Below are 19,165 nucleotides of genomic sequence, written 5' to 3'. Positions count from 1 at the left end.
GGTGAGCCAGCAAGCTGGACTCCCAGGAGAGCCAATGACGTCATCTCAGTCCAAGTCCAAAGGCCTGAGAACCAAGCGAGCTGATGGAATAAGTTCCAGGCTGAAGACCAACAAGAGCCGATATTTGAGTTTGAGCCCACAGGCTGGAAAAAAGCAAACTCCCAGTCCCAACGCAGTCAGGCAGAAAGAATTCTCTCTTCCTCGGGGGCCGGGTGGGGACTCAGCCTTTCTGTTCTCTTCACGCCTTCAGCTGATTACCACTCAGCTACAGGAGGGAGGGCTTTGTTCACGCTGCCCTTTCAGTGCTGATCTCATCCAAAGACACGCTCCCTGACACGCCCAGACTGGCTGACCAGATAGCTGCACATCAAGTTAGCAAAAATCACCACGAGGTCTCTGGAATATGAGCACCTACGTTCAGTCGATGTTACCGGAGGCTGCGCAGAGGGGAGGATGGAGAGGCACTGTTCGAGGGGCCAGAGTTTCAGTTTTGCACGATGGAAATGGGTGGGGTGATGGTTACACAACATTGCGAATGGGCTTCATGCCCCTGAACCACACGCTTCAGCACGGTGAAAATGGTGAGTTGCAGGTTATGTATATAGTAGCACAATAAAAAAGGCTGTACCAGTTCCCAGTGGCTCAGCAGGTTAAGGATATGGTATTGTCACTGCTGTGGAGTGAGCTCGGTCCCTGGCCCAGAAACTTCCACATGCTGCAGGTGCAGCCAAAAAAAAAAAAAAAAAAAAAAGCTCTGTCCCTGCTACTACAAACTTCTTACTGCACTGCTGCACTGCTCAGTGAGGGACCCTGCACTTCCTCACTGCCGACAGCAAAAAGAAAACCCCAAAAGAACCCACATGAGCTTTTATTTTAAAATAATGAACTTTAAAATCAATCAAAAAATCATGAACTTGAATCAGAGTAAAGAGAAGTGAAAAATGAGAAACTGCAACATGGAGGCAAGTGTTGGGGTTGGGGTTGTTCCCAGGAGACCAAGCTTTGAGCCAAAGGCGAGAACTCAGTGTGAGACTCTTCTGCACTAAGATGAGCCCCGAAAGGAGCTGAACTATGACATCGTCCACATAGGTCAGCAGACATGCAAGATAACGAGCCACCGTCGCGAAGAGTGACCAAAACCAATCAATACAAATTCAGAACCTGAAGAATATCAGATACTGACATTATCAGATATATACCGTAAAATGACAAATTATCCAAAACTATTAGGCACTTTGGGGAAAAACTGTGCTTTTATAAATTAAAAACATAATTTTTGAAGTTTAAAAGCCAAATAGTGATTGGGCACAGCCAAAGACAATTTCGTCAATTGTAAAAAAAAAAAAAAAAAAAAAATCTGAAGAAATTACTCACGATGGAGCACAGAAGGTGAAATATGTGAAAAAGACACTGAGACAGGCTATCCAGAGAAGGCCTCACAGGTATCCAGTTGGAATCCAGAATGAGTGAAAGAAATAGTGGCAAAATGGCAAAGAAAACAAGGGTGATCACTTTTGCCACTTTTTTTTTTCATTTTGGCCCGGACAGCATATGCAGAAGTGCCTGGACCAGGGATTGAACATGCGCCACAGCAGTGATAAGGCCAGATATTAACCCACTGAGCCACCAGGGAACTCCTGCCACTTTTTTTTTTCCTTTTTTTTTCTTTTTTTGCCATTTCTTTGGGCCACTCCCGCGGCATATGGAGGTTCCCAGGCTAGGGGTCTCATCGGAGCTGGAGCCGCCGGCCTACGCCACAGCCACAGCTACTCGGGATCCGAGCCGCATCTGCAACCTACACCACAGCTCACAGCAATGCCGGATCGTCAACCCACTGAGCAAGGGCAGGGACCGAACCTGCAACCTCATGGTTCCTGGTCGGATTCATTAACCGCTGCGCCACAACGGGAACTCCTCCTGCCACTTCTATTCAACATTGTAGTGAAAGTTATAGCCAGAGAAATTATGAAATAAAAAGAAATAAAAGCCATTAAGATTGGAAAGAGGGAAGTAAAATTCTCTTCACCAGTGATATGATTTTATATGTAGAAAATCCTAGGACTCCCCGTCGTGGCGCAGCGGTTAACGAACCCGACTAGCATCCATGACGATGTGGGTTCAATCCCTGGCCTCACTCGGTGGGCTAAGGATCTGGCATTGCCATGAGCTGTGGTGTAGGTCGCAGACGTGGCTCAGATCCCACACTGCTGTGGCTGTGGCATAGGCTGGCAGCTGTAGCTCTGATTGGACCCCTGGACTGGGAACCTACATATGCCTGGGTGTGGCCCTAAAAAGACAAAAAGCCAAAAAAAAAAAAAAAAAAAGAAAGAAAGAAAGAAAGAAAATCCTAAAGAACCTACACAAAATGATTAGAGCTCATAAATGAATTCGGCAAAGTTGCAGTCTACGTGATCAACAGTCAAAAATCAGTTGTATTTCCATATACTAGCAATGAAAAATCTGAAAAGAAAATTAAGAAAATTTCATTTACAATAGTATCAAAAAGAATAAAATATTTAGGAGTAAATTCAATGAAAGATGTACACTGAAAGCTATCCAAGATTGCTGAAAAAAATTAAAGCCCTAAGTAAATGGGAAGCTATCCTGGGTTAATGGGCTGGAAGATATTATCAAGATGGCACTACTGCCCAGAGCTTTCATTAAAAAAAGAAAAAAAAAAGGAACCAGAAGACACATACATAATCACAAGAAGAGTGGCAAACTGACTGGTGATTTCTAAACAATAATGAAAATCAGAAGATAATTCATGATATCCATATGAAGGAAAATTCTGAAACCTCCCCTGAAAAGGAAAATCTAGTGAAATTTTTCTCTGCATCCAAGCAAAAACAAAAAATATTTCTAGGAGTCCCTGTTGCAGCTCAGTGGCAACAAACCTGACTAATGTCCATGAGGACACAGGTTCGATCAGTGGAACCTGTGCTCAGTTGATTAAGAATCCAGCGTTGCCCTGAGCTATGGTGTAAGTTGCACATGCAGCTGGGATGTGGCGTTGCTGCGGCTGTGGTGTAGGCCGGCGGCTGCAGCTCCTAGTAGACCCCTAGCCTGGGAACCTCCATCGGCCGCAGATACAGCCCTAAAAAGCACACACCACACATTTCTAACATGGAGTGATTTTACTCTCCACAGCTAGCTTTGCTACCGAATTTTCAAGGGAGTAATAATGCCATTATTACAAAGATTCTTCCACAAAAAGAGTAAGTAGAGAGAAGAGTCCAGAACACAGGTAAAATCATTTCTGGAAAGAGAAAGGCCAACCCCGGGATGAAATCCTAACATTTGAGGCCTTCTGGACCATGAGCTGAAAGGAAAGCGAGGGAGCACAAATGCAGCGCCGTTTCCCACAGAGGCGACTCCATCTCTTGGAGGCGTGGTGATGAACAAGAGGAGAAGTCAGGCGGCGGAAATGAAGTGTTCTTTTTCTAAAAGCCAGAACAAATCACAAAATCCCAAGACAAATCTTCCTGTCCCGTCTATTAGAGAAATCACTCTCTCTCAACAGTAGAGGGTGCTCCTGGACTGCCCAGCCTCCCCAGCCTCTTCCCTCTGCCGTAAAGGAAACGAAAATAGATGAGGTAACAGGTGTTGTCCTTGACTGTTCGCCTCCTCCGTGTTTGAAAGGTCCCGTGACTTTGGGCTTGACAATAGGACTCGTGCCTCTGCCGTGAGACCAAGACGGCCAGCCTGAGCCGAAATACAGACAGCACGCAGGAGTCCGGAGTCCCGCTGAAACGTGTAAAGGGAGAGGAGGGCCTCTTCCCCACAGAGACATTCCAACGAATAAATGCAGACAAGAAGACAAAACTAGCAGCTCACCTTGTAAGCACCAATAGTCTTTTGACGCCTTGTAAGCAACTTCTTTTGTGACCGCCGGGTGCAGTGGCTTTGCTCTGGAATCTCGGTTTCCAGAGCAGGGGTGGTCGAAGCCAGGCCACAGTGGTGAACGCACCGAGTCCTAAGCACTAGACCACCAGGGAACTCCCCAGTAAGGAACTTGAATGGATACTAAAAGCACTGGACGCAAACTTAACGTGGCACAAAATATTCCCACAGTCGCAAAGGGTCACCCCACAGGTTGTTAGCAAAAGGAAATGACTGCCTTTATGACAGAGCGGTGCGGGGACAGCACCTCGACTGAGCGGGCCAGCCTTGCATCGTCAGTCACGGGACAAGCCTGTGCCGTGTGTCCTCCGATGTGATACAGCAGGAGAGACACATCGTGTGGGACGGTCACTAAACGGGTCAAAGTTAGACTGTGGGACGCTGTGCCGCACGGCGGTCCTCGGCTTTGTAAAATGTCCACGTCGGAGGTCCCGTCGTGGCGCAGCAGGTTACGAGCCTGACTAGGAACCATGAGGCTGCGGGTTCGATCCCTGGCCTCCCTCAGGGGCTTAAGGGTCCGGCGTTGCCATGAGCTGTGGTGTGGGTCGCAGACGCGGCTCGGATCCCGCGTGGCTGTGGCTGTGGCGTAGGACGGCAGCTGTAGCTCCCATGGGACCCCTGGCCTGGGAACCTCCAGATGCCACAGGGGTGGCCATGACTTTAAAAAATAAAATAAAATGTCATGAGGAACAGCAACAAAAAAAGACCAGAGACTAGGCGTCTGTTCTAGATTAAAGAAGATGTAGGAGTTCGTTGTATTCTTCTTTCAGTTTGAGGAACAAGAAGAAGCTAATCGAGCAGGTGTACAGGTCTCCAAATAAACCACCAATGTTTATCCCAGCAGCTTTTGTTTCTCCAAAGTGTTACGGAACAGGCTTTGACACGCGTGGGTAGTATCTTTGCCGCCGTCTTTGATGCGATCTATATCGTGCTGCATGTTCGCTGCGGGGCCTGACTAAGGTCTCTGCTGTCCTGGAAGGGACATTCGGGGGTGGCCGCGCGGGGTGCCATCAGGAAGCGGGGAAAGGGCGGCGAGCGAGCAGGGTGAGCCGAGGAGGCGCCAAGAAGGACGTTTGCACGGAGGCCGGCGTGGCTGCTGAAGTGTCTGGGGGGAGGGTGCGGACGGCTCCGGGGAGCAGTGCAGAGGGGGGATGACAAGCCAGGGACCGCGGGCGCAGGCACTGTCCCAGGCCCTCCCGGGCGGCCGTCCTGGGCTCCTGGGGGCCTGAGACACTCGGCTGTGCTTTGTGGTGGCCTTGGGGGGGAGGTCAGCGGGGCCCATGGGGGGGGGTGCGGACGAGCGGGGGGCATCTTCCTGGCACGCAACGAACCAACGCTTTGGTCCTCCCTCAGGTTTTTCAGGGCAATCAGGACTCCTCCACCCCCGTGGTGAACGCTCTGGACCCCCCGCTGTTCACGCGCTACCTGAGGATCCACCCCACGAGCTGGGCGCAGCACATCGCCCTGAGGCTCGAGCTGCTGGGCTGCGAGGCACAGCAGCACGTCTGACGTCCCCCGTGCCCCCCGCCAGGGCCCCGCCAGCCTCCCTCGCCTCCTCCGCGAGCCCCACAGCGGCCAAGGCGCACCCTCCTCCCAGTGTAATCAGGCCACAGCCACGAGGACACCCCATGGACCCAGCATCCTCCACCGGGGAAAAGCCAAGTGCGGCCAGTCAGCAGAAGATCGTCCTGCTGTGAGCGGTTCGGACTGGGCTTCAGAGCTTTGAAACCACAGCCACCCCTGCCCACCACCCATCAGGGACCACGTGAGCACAGGCCTGAGACCATCCGCGAGACGGACATAATCTGAGAACTCGACCAGCAAAGGAGACAGACACGGCCAGGTTTCATCATCTGGGCCCCGCGGGGCCTTAGTGTTGGCGACCCGAGGCTCGCAGACAGGATTCAAGAGCGCCCCCAGCCCCCCGCCCCCCGCGAATCACACGCAGCGTGGTGTGTGGATGCGGCGCAGGTGTCCCAAGAATTGGTGCGACTTTTAAAGGGTCAAAAGACTGTAAAACAGTTCAGGTCAGTCTGAGGAGGATGGAGACATGCAGCCATCTGGTCTGAATCCTGAACAACCAGCAGTGAGACTAGGTTAGGCTCACAGAACTCTCGGGAACCTTGGAATGAAATGATAACATCCCCTCGCAGCTTGTGCTGACCAGGAAAGGCCGCTGCCTTTCCCGAGAGGCTGCCAGAGGCCGTGTTTTCCGTACTTCTGCAGAAAGCTGACGAAAGCCGTGGCTGTCTGGGACAGGAGACACAACACCCCGATTCTCATCATGCCCTCGTTTCCCGCTCTCCCTCAGCTAATTTTCTGCTGAAACAGCATAGCAAAAATGTAACAGGAAATTCTACACCGAGACTGAAAACTGCAGCCCGACTCACACGGAGTCAGAAGACAACTGAGCTGGTGAAAGCCGAGAAAAGCCTCCCGGCAGCCAGTCTGCAGGCGGCGGCGGGAGGGGAGCCCCCGCTGCCCCCCCACAGGGTTGTGCAAGGCTTCCTGCCCTCCGCCTGCCTGCCGCCTTCCTCGGCCTGGACGGCGCGCACACGCCACGCCCGAGCTGGACGGAGCATCCCAACGCGGCGATGCAAAGCGACTTCCTAGAGGACGAGGAAAATGCGTTGCAGCGTCGTCGGAAAAACATTGCAGGGTCGGAAAAGCAAGAGGAGAGTGCTTTTCTCGGATGAGGCCGTTTGCTAATCAAACGGCTTGACCCTGGTCTGACCTTTCTGGGGACTGTCGCCCGCTGTCACGGTATAATCACGATCCGCAACGGACGAAGGTGCAAATGGTTTCTGGTCCCGTAAAGTCGGCTAAGGTTAGAGGTTAATGACAGAAATCAGTAAGTTGTTTTGCTTTATAGCCTCCGAGAGAAGTTAACCCCAAAGGTGACACGGTTTTACTCCCTGTAAAAGGTTAACCACTTCCATGTCAGACTTAATCATCTGCTCTGGGCTTTCGTTCCCCATTAACTCCGTACATCTCTGCTCCTCAAATGCTCTCGCCAGCGGCTCCTTGGCTTCCTCAATAATCCAATAAACTACAAAAACCAATGCCTTTGAGGGTTGTGTTTTTTATACTAAAAATTTAAATGTGAACAATGATATGGAAAAAACAAAACAAATCGAGGCACCGAATAGTAGGATGGACAGTTTAGAAAAACAAATTTTTTAAAAAATTTTAGATGGTGTTCCCGTCGTGGCTCAGCAGTTAGTGAATCCAACTAGCATCCATGAGGTTGCAGGTTCGATCCCTGGCCTCGCTCAGTGGGTTAAGGATCCGGTGTTGCCGTGAGCTGTGGCGTAGATCACAGACACGGCTCAGATCTGGCGTTGCTGTGGCTCTGGCGTAGGCTGGCAGCTACAGCTCCGATTCAACCCCTGGCCTGGGAACCTCCAGATGCCGAGGATGTGGCCCTAAAAAGGACAAGACAAAAAAAAGAAAAAGAAAAAGAAATCAGTGAATTAGAAAACTAGATTAAATTGAACTCAGGTAAAAAGTGATATAATTTATGAGAGGTGAAGTAACATTTTAAAAATTAGAAATGGAAGCTTCATCCAGGAGCAAGCGGCTGGAGAAAGAGAGGCTGAGAGCGAAAGGGACGGCGAGCGGCTATTCAGCGGATGGGGGAGTTCAGTTATGCCAGACGCCTCAGTCCCTGAGAGCTGCTACACCTCAGGGAGTCTGGAGCTAACAATGCTTGTTTTGTCTGCACATAAAAATTGGAGGCTAGCGGAGTTCCCCATAACTCAGGAGCTTAAAGATCCAGCGTTGTCCCTGCAGAAGCTCGGGTCACTGCTGTGGCTTGGGTTCGATCCCTGGCCCGGGAACGTCCGCGTTCTGCAGGCTCAGCCAAAAAACATTTGTTTAAGAGGACAGGTACATTAAGTGTTCTTACCACAGGACAAAGGGAAAGATCCTAAAGGAAACGTCAGTGTGGACGAGGCCAAACAAAACAATAGGAGAACATTTCTGAAATGTTGAAATAATGAAATAATACTAGCAGTGAAACCAAGTTTGAATCTTTTGATCAGAGTGTCTTAATGCAAGGCAGAATTTAAGAAAGACTGGAAAAAAATGCAACCCGGAGCCAGTGTTAAATTCCAGGGATCGTGTAGAAGAATGAGATTGGCCAGCAACTTGGTCAGGTAGGAAAACAGACGCTCTGCTTAACCCCATTTTACGACGCCAGTAGGCTTTTTTTTTAATTTTTAAAAAAATTTTTGGCTTTCTTTTTAGGGCCGCACCCGCGGCATGTGCAAGTTCCCAGGCTAGGGGTCTAATGAGAGCTACAGCTGCTGCCTACGCCGCAGCCGCAGCCACGCCAGATCCGAGCTGCATCTGCAACGTACACCACATCCACAGCAACGCAGGATCCTTAACCCACTGAGCGAGGCCAGGGATCAAACCCACGACCTCATGGTTCCTAGTTGGATTCGTTTCCGCTGCACCATGACGGAACTCTGACTGTTTGCAACTTTAAGTGAACAGACAAATATGCTTTTCTGTGACACACCCTATCAAACTAATCATAAGATTACAAGTCAACAATTTTTGGAAGATATGTATTAAAACAAGTTTATCTGTCAATGTTATAAAAAAGCTCGGTAGCCGCTTTGGTAAACAGACTGTACAGAAACCCGCTTTAGGATAAGATATGGACGACGTATAAGCTTTTTTTGTTTTTGTTTTTTGGGGGTTTTTTGGCCCTGCCCATGGCATGTGGAAGGTCCCAGGCCGGGGATTGAACTTGCCCCACAGCAACGACCCAGGCTACAGCCGAGGCAATGCCGGATCCTTAACCTGCTGAACTCCATGGGAACTCCAGCATAAGCTTAGCCTTGATGTTTACAAACCGACTAGCTATTTCGAAACGTCTCCCTCACTTTCTCAGCCAAGGGGGAGCCATAGGACTCCCAGGCACTTGTGGGTTTGATTTCACCCCATGGCCAACCGAGACTGAGACTTGCAGTTGCATATGCTCTTCTATAAGTAAGGATAAAAATTTTAAAACATCCTGTCAGGGAGTTCGTGCTGTGCGACAGCAGGGACAGTGGTTTGATCCCCGGCCTAGGACAGTGGATTAAGGATCCGGCATTGCAGCAGCTGTGGCTCAGATTCAGTCCCTCGCCTGGGAACTTCCATAGGCAGTGGGTGTGGCCAAAACAAACCCCCAAACATCCTGTCGGAATAGACCACGAACAAAGAAGATACATTTAGGATGGTAGGGATGGCGACCCCCAGTTCTTTGTCTGCCCTTCCTTTGGGAAAATGACCTCTCCTCTTTGCTCCTAATCCAGACTGCCTTGGGTTTCTGTCACTTGCAACCCAAGAGTACTTTCTAAACAAGACAGTGAGGACACATTTACAGAGATGCAAAGAGAACGTTTCCTCAATACAATGCAAGAATATTTCAAGCCAAAGTATCTATATTCCCATGTGTCTAGTTTATAATAACCTTTCTCCTGGGCTCAACATCGCAATATTCAAACGCCTCCTGTTCCGGCTGGGGCTCCAGTGTTCCCACCCAGAATTTGACATGACGACTCACCACTCCAGAAACTCAAGCATTGTCCTCTGCATCACTGCAGCTTTTCCTAGAATTTAATTGCCCCTCAAATATTTCTCGGCTCACATCCAGCATGGTCATTTGGCCATCGCTGATTTGTCACATCCTCTCTTGCCTCTGGTACTTCATGCCACTGTTCCTTCCACGTGCCTCTCCATAATGGCCCCAAGCTGCAAACTCTCCTTAGTGTTAATTGCCATAGAGTAATCCATTATATGAGATTTATACAGCAAATAATACATACAGTAATGATCACAATTTATTTATCCATTGCTTTTCTGACTGATACATTGTTTACAGCAGTTCTTCTATGGAGTTGATTGCCTTTTTTAAAAAACTGATTTGTAAGAATTCTTTATATGGTAAGGATATTATGTATTATGTCATATATGTTATGGAATTTTTCAGCTAATTTGTCATTAATCTTTTTCTTTACCATGTTTTGCTATATGAAAGCTGCATGGGTTTTTTGTTTGTTTGTTTTTTGTCTTTTTGCCTTTTCTAGGGCCGCTCCCGCGGCATATGGAGATTCCCAGGCTAGGGGTCCGATTGGAGCTGTAGCCGCCGGCCTACACCAGAGCCACAGCAACGCGGGATCCGAGCCGCGTCTGTGACCTACACCACAGCTCACGGCAACGCCGGATCGTTAACCCACTAAGCAAGGCAGGGACCGAACCCGAAACCTCATGGTTCCTAGTCAGATTCGTTAACCACTGCGCCACGACGGGAACTCCGAAAGCTACATGTTTTTATGCAGTAAATTTATCGGTATTTTCATCTCTGGCTCTTGGATTTTATGACATGCTTCAAGTAGTTTTTTCTATGCCAAGATTACAAAAACATCCACTCATATTTTATTCCAACATGTATGTGGTTTTATTTTTGTTTAGTACTTGACCCACGTAGAATTTATTTTGTGTGTCACGCTCTCACTTCAGTGCCTGCAAATGAACAAGCAATCATCATGTTAAACCGTCAAAGTCCCAGGTATACACTGTTGTACGGTGTACCAGATAGGATGTGGCAGACAAAATATCGTACAATTCTTCAGGCCCAAGAGGATACAGCTCCCGTGAGGATGGGTTTCAGCGTCAACACGGATGTTTACGGTGTCTGCAGGTTGAGGTGTCAAATAGAGACGGGGGGGGCGGGGTCAAAGGCAGTACATGATATCACAAGGGAAAGGAAAATTCTATTTGGAACTTCAAAGACACGAAAGGAAGACTCTGGCCAGCTTCTTCTGAAGACCGAGGCCCAGTTCACTGGCGTCCTTGGCTCCCTGGGTGCCAGGTCAATTTCCAGGCTAGTGGCTTTCCACCCAACACCAGTCTCTCTAAGTCCTCTCCAACAGCGGGTGAGTGTGTCTCGTATAAATGTCTTCAGCAATGAAAAGTTCAAATAGGACTTTCTTTTTTCTCCTAGCAAGCAGCTGACAGGAGGGCAGATAGAGGTGTTGGTTTAATGGCTTAAAATTATCAGAGTCAGAAAACCTGTGGTTTCTTGGCCTTTGCCTCATGGACTTTGCCTCATGGTCGCAAGACAGCTCCTCATGCTTCAGATAACACTTGGAGAACGTTCACGGAAGCACAAAGGGAAACTTGTAGCACCATCGCTTTTATCAATATGGCCAAAGGTCTTCCCAGAAGCTACGCATCAGATCTCCAGGATGCCTCGTTGCTCCAAACCGTGGCACATGCTAGCAGCAGCGTGGACGGAAGAGGCGGGTTCAGCTTTTTAGTCTCTCTCGTTGTTTGCAATCAGTGAAAATGAGGTGGAGATGACAGGCCATGAACCACATCCGCCAACATCCACCACCCATTCAGTCATTAAAAATATTTATCAGGAGTTCCCGTCATGGGGCAGTGGTTAACAAATGCAACTAGGAACCATGAGGTTGTGGGTTTGATCCCCGCCCTTGCTCAGGGGGTTAAGGATCTGGGGTTACCGTGAGCTATGGTGTAGGTTGCAGACGCGGCTCGGATCCCGCATTGCTGTGGCTCTGGCGTAGGCCAGTGGCTACAGCTCCGATTGGACCCCTAGCCTGGGGACCTCCATATGCCGCGAGAGCGGCCCTAGAAAAGGCAAAAAGACAAATATATATATATATATATATATATATATGAAGTGCCTGCATAGCCCGGGAGACCAGAACAGGAGGAGCAGAGGGATATGAGGCCCAGGAAGTACACGGGCCCCAATCCGACTTACACCAAAGTGAGAGCTCTTTTGGTGGGTGAGCGACAAGAGCCTGAGGGAGGCCAGGATGGAGACAGAGGTGCTGGTGGCCAGTTTATGGACCCACCTTAGAGATGAAGCTGACCTGATTCTTCTGATAGATAAGCTGGGGGACCCCAACAATACCATTCCTCCAAGTGGCCTCAGCCAAGCCAACTCTGACACAGAAGCAGGCAGTGGCACCTAATCATAAAAGTGGCAGAAAGCAGGAAGCGAGGCAGCCGGCACGTGGTGCCCACGTATCCACTTAAATCAGGCTCGTGTCAACCTTTTATACCGCTTGTTTGCTGATTCAGTAATAAGCCCAAGTAAAAACAAAACAAAACAAAACAGATGAGGGAGCGAAAAAGAGAAGTCAAAGATGACACGGCTTAAAGAGTCTCCACTAACTGAGATGCCCAGAGGGGGTGGGGTTTGGAAGGAAGAGTCGGGGCGTCTGAGCTGCTAGAGCAGCACGCCTTGCGGCCTGCTGTTTGCTTTGCAGGGTTTTTTTTGGGGGGGGGTCGGATATTTTGCTTTGGACCCCGCCTGCATTCAGGATCCAACAGTGTCGGTGAGTGAATTATTCCTGTGCTCATGACAGCCGTGGTGTTGCAATAAAAACGAAACCACCGCTTTCTAACTTTTCAGACGGAGACACCTCCCTGTGGGCCTGGGCGCGGGCATGGAGCCCCCGAGGCCTCTGAGCGGTGGCCTTCTGCTGTGCTCTCTGTCCTGCCTCCTGCTGGAAACCGGAGCATCCTCACTGTCACCTTTATCTGCCTTCGGGATTCAAGACGGAGCAGGACTGAAACCACGCTCGAGGGGTGTGTTTGCTGTTAGGGCGCATGGTCCCCTCTTCATAGGACTTTAGGTTCCTGTCTCCGGTCAGGTAAACCTGATTTTGTATTTTCTTAAAAAAAGGTTCCCAGGAGTTCCCGTCGTGGCGCAACAGAAACAAATCCGACTAGGAACCGTGAGGTCGTGGGTTCAATCCCTGGCCTTGCTCAGGGGGTTAAGGATCCAGCGTTGCCGTGAGCTGTGGTGTAGATGCAGACGCGGCTCCGATCCTGCGTGGCTGTGGCTGTGGTGTAGGCCGGCGGCTGCAGCTCCGATTGGACCCCTAGCCTGGGAACCCCCATGTGAGGCGGGTGCAGCCCTAAAAAGACAAAAGACAAAAAAACTAAACTGTCCCCGGGAAAGCCAGTTATTCTGGTTTGGTTCATTTTAGTTCAATGAGCACCAAGCCGCCTACTGCACACCAGGCTGTTTGCAGATTGTCGCGGACTAGGCGTCCCCAGAGCCGTAGATGCCAGGCCTCCATGAAAGACGACAAGAGCTGGGGGGAGGGGTACGGAGGACCTGACCAAGGAAGTGACACCTCAGCTCTGGCCCCGAGGAGCGAGGAGCGTGCGGCTCGGCTCTTATGCTGCGGAGGGGGAGCCCCCCGGACGGCAGGCCGCAGACGCCGGGGCTTCCCGAGCCCTGCCCCTGGCCCGCGACACTCCTGCCTCACCAGGGACCCGTGTGTTCACACTCAGACCTCCGAACAAGCTCGAAGACTCTGGGCCGAGGTTTTCGCTCCTGTCCAACACACAAGGAGGCAACAATGACACATCCATCTCCGGATACCTGTTTTTTTTGGGGGGGGAGGGGGAAGGTGTGTCCCTTTAACCTGTTCCCACAGCAAAGCAGTCCAGAATATGGGCTCTGGGCACCGCCAAGGGCCTGATATCGGGGACAGCTCTTGGAACTTACCCCAGGATGCAGACCCGCCGTCACCCACGCCTTGGCCTTTCCTCCGCGAACGTCTGTGTTCTCCCTGCAGAGAAGCCCAGGTCCGGGCTGAGCCCCTTCGCGGATTACCTGGGGGACCTCATCCGGAACTCCATCCCCCCAGCAGCCGTTTTTGCGTTTCTTATCAGCTCAGCAATAATGGGGAGCCTCTGCTGCCTCACGTAAGCTCTGCTGGGATGAGGCGGTGGGGAGACGGCTGCCTGCGGGGAGGCGGGAGGAGGCGAGCCGCTGCCGCGAAGGGCAGCTCGGAAGGAAGGCGATTCTGAACGACACTCTGAGAGTGCATTTAACACCCTTTCAAAAAGTCTCCTCCGCGTTCTCTTTCTTTTCTACAATCCGCTCCATCCATTATCAACCACCTATAGGTGACATTTAAAAAGCAGAGTTTAGAGTTCCCACTGTGGCTCAGCGGTAATGAACCCGACTGGTATCCATGAGGATGCAGGCTCCATCCCTGGCCTCACTCAGGGGTTAAAGACGCAGCGTTGCCGTGGCTGCGGTGCAGGCCGCAGACGTGGCTCGGATCCCGCCTTGCTGTGGCTGTGTGGTGTAGACCAGCAGCTGTAGCTCCTATTTGACCCCTACCCCGGGAACTTCCATGTGCCAAGGTGTGGCCCTAAATAGGCAAAAAAGGTGGGGGGCAGTGTTTGCAGAGTTCCCCAGAGGCTCAGCAGGTTAAGGATCTGTCTTTGTCACTGCAACGGCTCAGGTCACTGCCTTGGCATGGGTTCGATCCCTGGCCTGGGAACTTCCACATGTGTAGGGGCAGCCAAAAAAAAAAAAAAAAAAAAGCCCCCAAAGACTGCGTTGCTGATCTTTTTTCCCTAACTTCACTAATTCCTAATTACCTTTCCCTTTGGTTTACAAATATTGATTTATATAAATGGTTATGAAGCCAACGAAATTTCTGAAATAGCTAACAAAATACTCAAGCTTGGCTAGAAAAGCCAAGATTTCATTATTTCAAGCAGTATTTGCCAAGAGATGGCTACTTCCCTATCACTGTCCTGGTTACTGGAGACAGAGAAATAAGAAAACCGAATCACTTCAAACCGGTGGGTCAGTGCTATGACATGTGAAGGATTTCACAAGAGTGTAGGGAAGGGCTGTTCAAACTTCATCATCTAATAAACTGCTGAGGGCAGAGATTGGAGTAAGGGTGTGGCAACCCCACCCAAGGCTCCTGATAACCTCAAAATCACCGCAGGCCAAGAACCATGTCTAGGAGTTCCCAGCTGTGGCTCAGCCGATTGAGGGTGTGTCTCTGTGAAGATGGGGCCTCGCTCCCTGGGTTCAGGATCTGGCTTGCCCTAGGCTGCGCTGCAGGTCGCAGATGCGGCTCAGATTTGACCCCTGGCCCGGGAACCCCACATGCCACCTGTTCAGCGGGAAAAAAAAGAATCATGTCTAGGAAACAAGCTTGGATATGGTTACTGGCACATAGAGCCATCTGGCGCCAAACAGAACTCAGGGAGCTATTCGCTGCTGGGGCATTTTTCAAAGAGTGGTTGGCCCTCTGACCTTCTAGGACAAGGAGGTGGCCTTTGGAGGCACCAGCACTTGCTTCAGAGGCCGCCACATAGAATAACGACCAGGCGGAGCCTCCCCTAGAGGATCCGGGCCTAATCAATGTCTGCCTAGCAAGGTTCCAGAATGACTGCTCTTTTCAAACTGAGTGTTTCCGGCGCCCACCCTCTTCCGGCTCCATCGTTGCTGGGGGGGGGGGGCTGGTGGGCAGAGAGTCTGTTTCAGTTCATGGGTCCCTTAAGCAAGAGGGAACCAGAAACTCTGGACTTGTCCTCAAGTCAGATGTCCTGGAAACAGAACGCCTGCGGCATCGTATCCGGGATTGAGGCCGGTGGTGGTGGTGGCGGGGGAGGAGCTCGACTGCCCGCAGAGCCTCGGTGACCCTCGCAGGAGTTGCCCCACCTCAACAGTTGTGGGGAGGACAATTAAAGACGCCAGGGCTCAGGTCAAGACGCAAGTGATTGGGTGTCTTTTAAGTCATTGTCACCCAAGGTATGGCTAGCCGGCCAGCTGCATCCGAAAGATCTGTGAAGATAAAGCAGACAAGCTGCCAAGACAAAGGCTTCTTTCTTTGAAGCACAGGGCTCAGCCTGAGGAGAAAAACCAGTAGAGCCTTGCTGGGAACGAGTGCGGGCAGTGAAGGCAGGAGGGCAGGAGGGCAAGAGGGCAGTGAGGGCAGCGAGGGCAGGAGGGCAGGCCAGACGGAGCAAAAGCCAAGGAGACCTTGATGGAGAAACAGGACAGGAGAGACGGGAGAGCAACAAACAAGACAGGGAAAGCAGAGAAAAAAGGATAGATGCAGGAGCCCTAAGATTAAATTTTTAGTAGAAAAGACCCCAAATAATACAACAACAACAAAGTATTTCAAGGTATAATTTTTTAAATGTTGCCGAAATCACGGGAGTCTCAAATCTATAAACTGCACGGGGGCCAGGAAAAACGGGCACTTGGAACCGGGCACATAGTACCTGCTCACTAATACTTGATTTCGAAAATAACTCTCTCTCGCAGTAAGGATTGCAAACACTTTCTCTGCGCCTGATTATTCATTTCCTCTCTCCACCACCAGCTGCAGCTGTAACAAGGCTTAAGCTAGCGGCTGGTGGCTGGGGCGAGTGCACAGAAATACATGCATAAGGCATTTTCAGTACGGCGTATAATAGTGAAAAAATAGAGCCAACTTAAATGCTTATCAGCTGCTTAAAGGAAGCGTTGAACACTCATGCAATGAGTGTATACAGTCACCCGAACACTGCTGTAGCTGGATGATTGTGTGAAATCATGTTCATGAAATACTGTTGAGTGGAAAAAAGCAGATAATAATTTAACCCGATTTGCTGTGTTGGTTTTTTGGGTTTTTTTTTTTTTTTTTTTTTTTTTTTTTTTTGGTCTTTTTAGCGCCACACCCGCGGCATATGGAAGTTCCCAGGCTAGGGATCCGATCGGAGCTACAGTTGCCGGCCTACACCACAGGCACAGCAACGCCAGACCCAAGCCTGTCTGCGACCTACCCCACAGCTCATGGCAACGCCAGATCCTTAACTCACTGAGCGAGGCCAGGGATCAAACCCACATCCTCATGGACACTAGTTGGGTTTGTTGCTGCTTTGCCACAATGGGAACTCCAAACCCGATTTGCTGTTAAAAATTATATGTACAGGAAAGAAGTCTTTAAGGCTCTAACCAAAGTATTGGATCCTTTAAAAAGAAAAGAAGAAAAACCAGCTGACTGTAATTCATTCTGCCTCTACCTCCAATCCCAACTGTTGTAGCAACATTCTTACTCTTGCTTTCTCAAGCCATCAAAACATTTCCTCCACATGAAATCACTTGGTTCCGATTAAGAGAAGAAGCGGTCTAAAACCCTGTCTTGGAAAAGGCGATGTAACTACGTGTGACTCTGGACAGACCAAGAGACTGTGCTGGAATTTAAACTCGGTTGGGCATTCATCATTTTCTCTTCCTTTCCCAGGATTCTCATAGGTGAACCAGTGCAATGACGTCTAGAAGATTCAGTTGGGCAAGCAGAGGGTTTGGCTTGCTGGATTGCAAGAGAGTGGAGAGTGGCTTACATGGAGGAAGCACCTATCAGTTAAAATTAAATTGTCTTCCTGCTTAAACTACCTTTCTCTTTATTTTCGCCTTTAAAACATGCAATTGCAAAGGTGATAATACACTTATTGCTGCTTTCATTACAAAATAATACATATGAATTGCAAAACAATTCATAAAATATAGAAGAAAGAAAAAGTACCCATAATTCGTACAACGAGAAATAAACATTGATTACATCTTGGTGTATTTCTTTTCAAGCTTTTCCCTATGCTTATACTACCAGCTTCCCCAAATTTGTTCTCTGAAACAATAGTTCTGTTCTAATAAATGTTATGAAATAATAGGGCTTTGGGGCCAATTAAGTTGGAGAGATGCTGAATTAAACAAATTTAAGCATGTTTCTTTGCTCCAGGCTAATATGAATCTCCACAAAAGGGTGTGATACGAAGCTTTTCCCAAGTAAATTGGAACATGAGGTTTTTTTTGTTTTGTTTTTTGTTTTGTTTGCGGCATGTGGAGGTTCCCAGGCTAGGGGTCGAATCGGAGCTGTAGCCACCGGCCTACACCACAGCCACAGCAACTCGGGATCTGAGCTGCGTCTGCGACCTACACCCCAGCTCACGGCAACACCGGATCCCCAACCCACTGGGCAAGGGCAGGGATCGAACCCGCAACCTCATGGTTCCTAGTTGGATTTGTTAACCACTGCGCCACGACGGGAACTCCTGTATGTTCTGTATACTAACGTTTTGTAGGTTCTGATGTGGCAAATACTTTCTCCCAGTTTGAGGGCTGTATCTTCACTCACAATATGATGTGTTTTGATGAGCAGAAGTACTGATTTTGCTGTCGTCAGATTGGCAATTATTATCCTCTAGCTTCGGGTTTTTGCTGTGTGCTTAAGGAGTCCTTTACGCCTCCTGAAGCCATAAAGGAAGTCGCCTGTCTTGTCTTCTGAAAGTTTTATAGTTTCGCCTTTCACATTTCAGACCTTCAGCTACTCAGAATACATTTTTGTATCGTGTGAGGTAAAGTGTAATTTCACTTTTTAAAAATATTACGAGAAACTATATTTTTCCACTCAGGAACTTTGAACTGACTTTCTGTGCCTAAAGGCAGTTCTAGGAATTGAGAAAAGCAGATAGTTGCAGTAAATTCTAAGAAGCCATAAATTCCGAGGAGAAAACCTGATTCTAAGCAATGAGCACCCTGAACTGGAACCAGCCGACCAGAAAAAGGCGAGCATCCTCTGAGTCAGCCGACTCCCTCTCCCAGTGCTCTTCCACCCTGAGCTTTGCCGCAATGAAAACTTTAAACTTTGCTCAAGGAGTCATTCCCTCTGAAGCTCTTCCAAGTGTGAGGGTTAGATAAAGTGTTTGCCTTCACCTGTCACCAGTCTGGGTTTCTGTTTGGATGCGCCCTGGAGCACTTAGTGCAAGTCTACACTTCCCCTGCTGCTCGGCCGTGTCGCCTGTAGCCATTTCTACTGTGTCTCCTGTCGCTTTGGTCTATGTGCCGATTCTGTGTCTATTGCTCACGCTCTGCATTAACACAGCTTTATTCTAGCTCTTGTGGTCCAGAAGGCGGGTCCCCCCGCATTGTTCTTCTAGAGTACTTTGGCCATTCTTGTTCTTTACAAGCCCTTTAAAATTAGATTATCAAGCTTCACAAAACGTATCTGTGGAGATTTTTGATTGGAATGGGCATTTATATCTACCCCTAGGATGGAACTGCGGGCTCAGAGGGTAGATGCATGTTCAACTTTAGAAGATAATGAAAAACCATTCTCCTAAACAGTATTACCAACTTAGACTCCCAGCGGCAATGTTCAAGAACTCACATGGATTCACATCTTCTCCAGCGCTTGATATTGTTAGACTTGGAAAGTTTTGATAATGGAATGGATGTACAGTGGTGTTTCACTGGGGTCTGATCACTAATGAGGTTGATATGTTTATGGTTCATATATGTTCCTCCGCCGGTGAAATGTTTGTCTTTTTTACTCATCTTTCTGCTGAGTTGGTTCTGTTTTTCTTATTAGTTTGTAGTCCTTCATATATTCACAATAGGAATTCTTCATCACGTGCATGT

The 19,165-nt window shown here is 49.2% G+C and overlaps 2 protein-coding genes across 4 annotated transcripts in view; both read left to right on the top strand.

Annotated features, from left to right (window-relative positions):
* Window positions 1-6,961, top strand: part of F8 (coagulation factor VIII) — an 85,524-nt gene extending 78,563 nt beyond the window's left edge. The window contains 1 exon segment of the mRNA NM_214167.2: window positions 5,257-6,961. Within this exon segment, the coding sequence (NP_999332.2) occupies window positions 5,257-5,412 (156 nt within the window). The 3' untranslated portion in view covers window positions 5,413-6,961.
* On the top strand, window positions 10,178-17,554 carry SMIM9 (small integral membrane protein 9). Of its 3 annotated transcripts, none has more exons than XR_001302763.2 (4): window positions 10,178-10,835; window positions 12,347-12,587; window positions 13,524-13,653; window positions 16,992-17,554. XR_001302763.2 is itself a non-coding variant. In XM_021080528.1 (4 exons), exons 2-4 carry the CDS (start codon window positions 12,381-12,383, stop codon window positions 17,017-17,019), a joined length of 300 nt encoding a protein of 99 aa, XP_020936187.1. In that variant the 5' UTR covers window positions 11,611-12,269; window positions 12,347-12,380; the 3' UTR covers window positions 17,020-17,554. The 3 variants fall into 3 exon arrangements, 1 of the variants encoding a protein (XP_020936187.1); XR_002340820.1 differs by lacking the exon at window positions 10,178-10,835 and adding an exon at window positions 11,611-12,269; XM_021080528.1 differs by lacking the exon at window positions 10,178-10,835 and adding an exon at window positions 11,611-12,269 and having other exon boundaries at window positions 12,347-12,524; window positions 13,526-13,653.

This window comes from Sus scrofa, chromosome X, assembly GCF_000003025.6.
Source record: "Sus scrofa isolate TJ Tabasco breed Duroc chromosome X, Sscrofa11.1, whole genome shotgun sequence".
In the NCBI taxonomy this organism is placed as follows: domain Eukaryota; kingdom Metazoa; phylum Chordata; class Mammalia; order Artiodactyla; family Suidae; genus Sus; species Sus scrofa.
The sequence above is the reverse complement of the archived record's forward strand: the minus strand, read 5'-3'. Positions and strand labels throughout refer to the sequence as shown.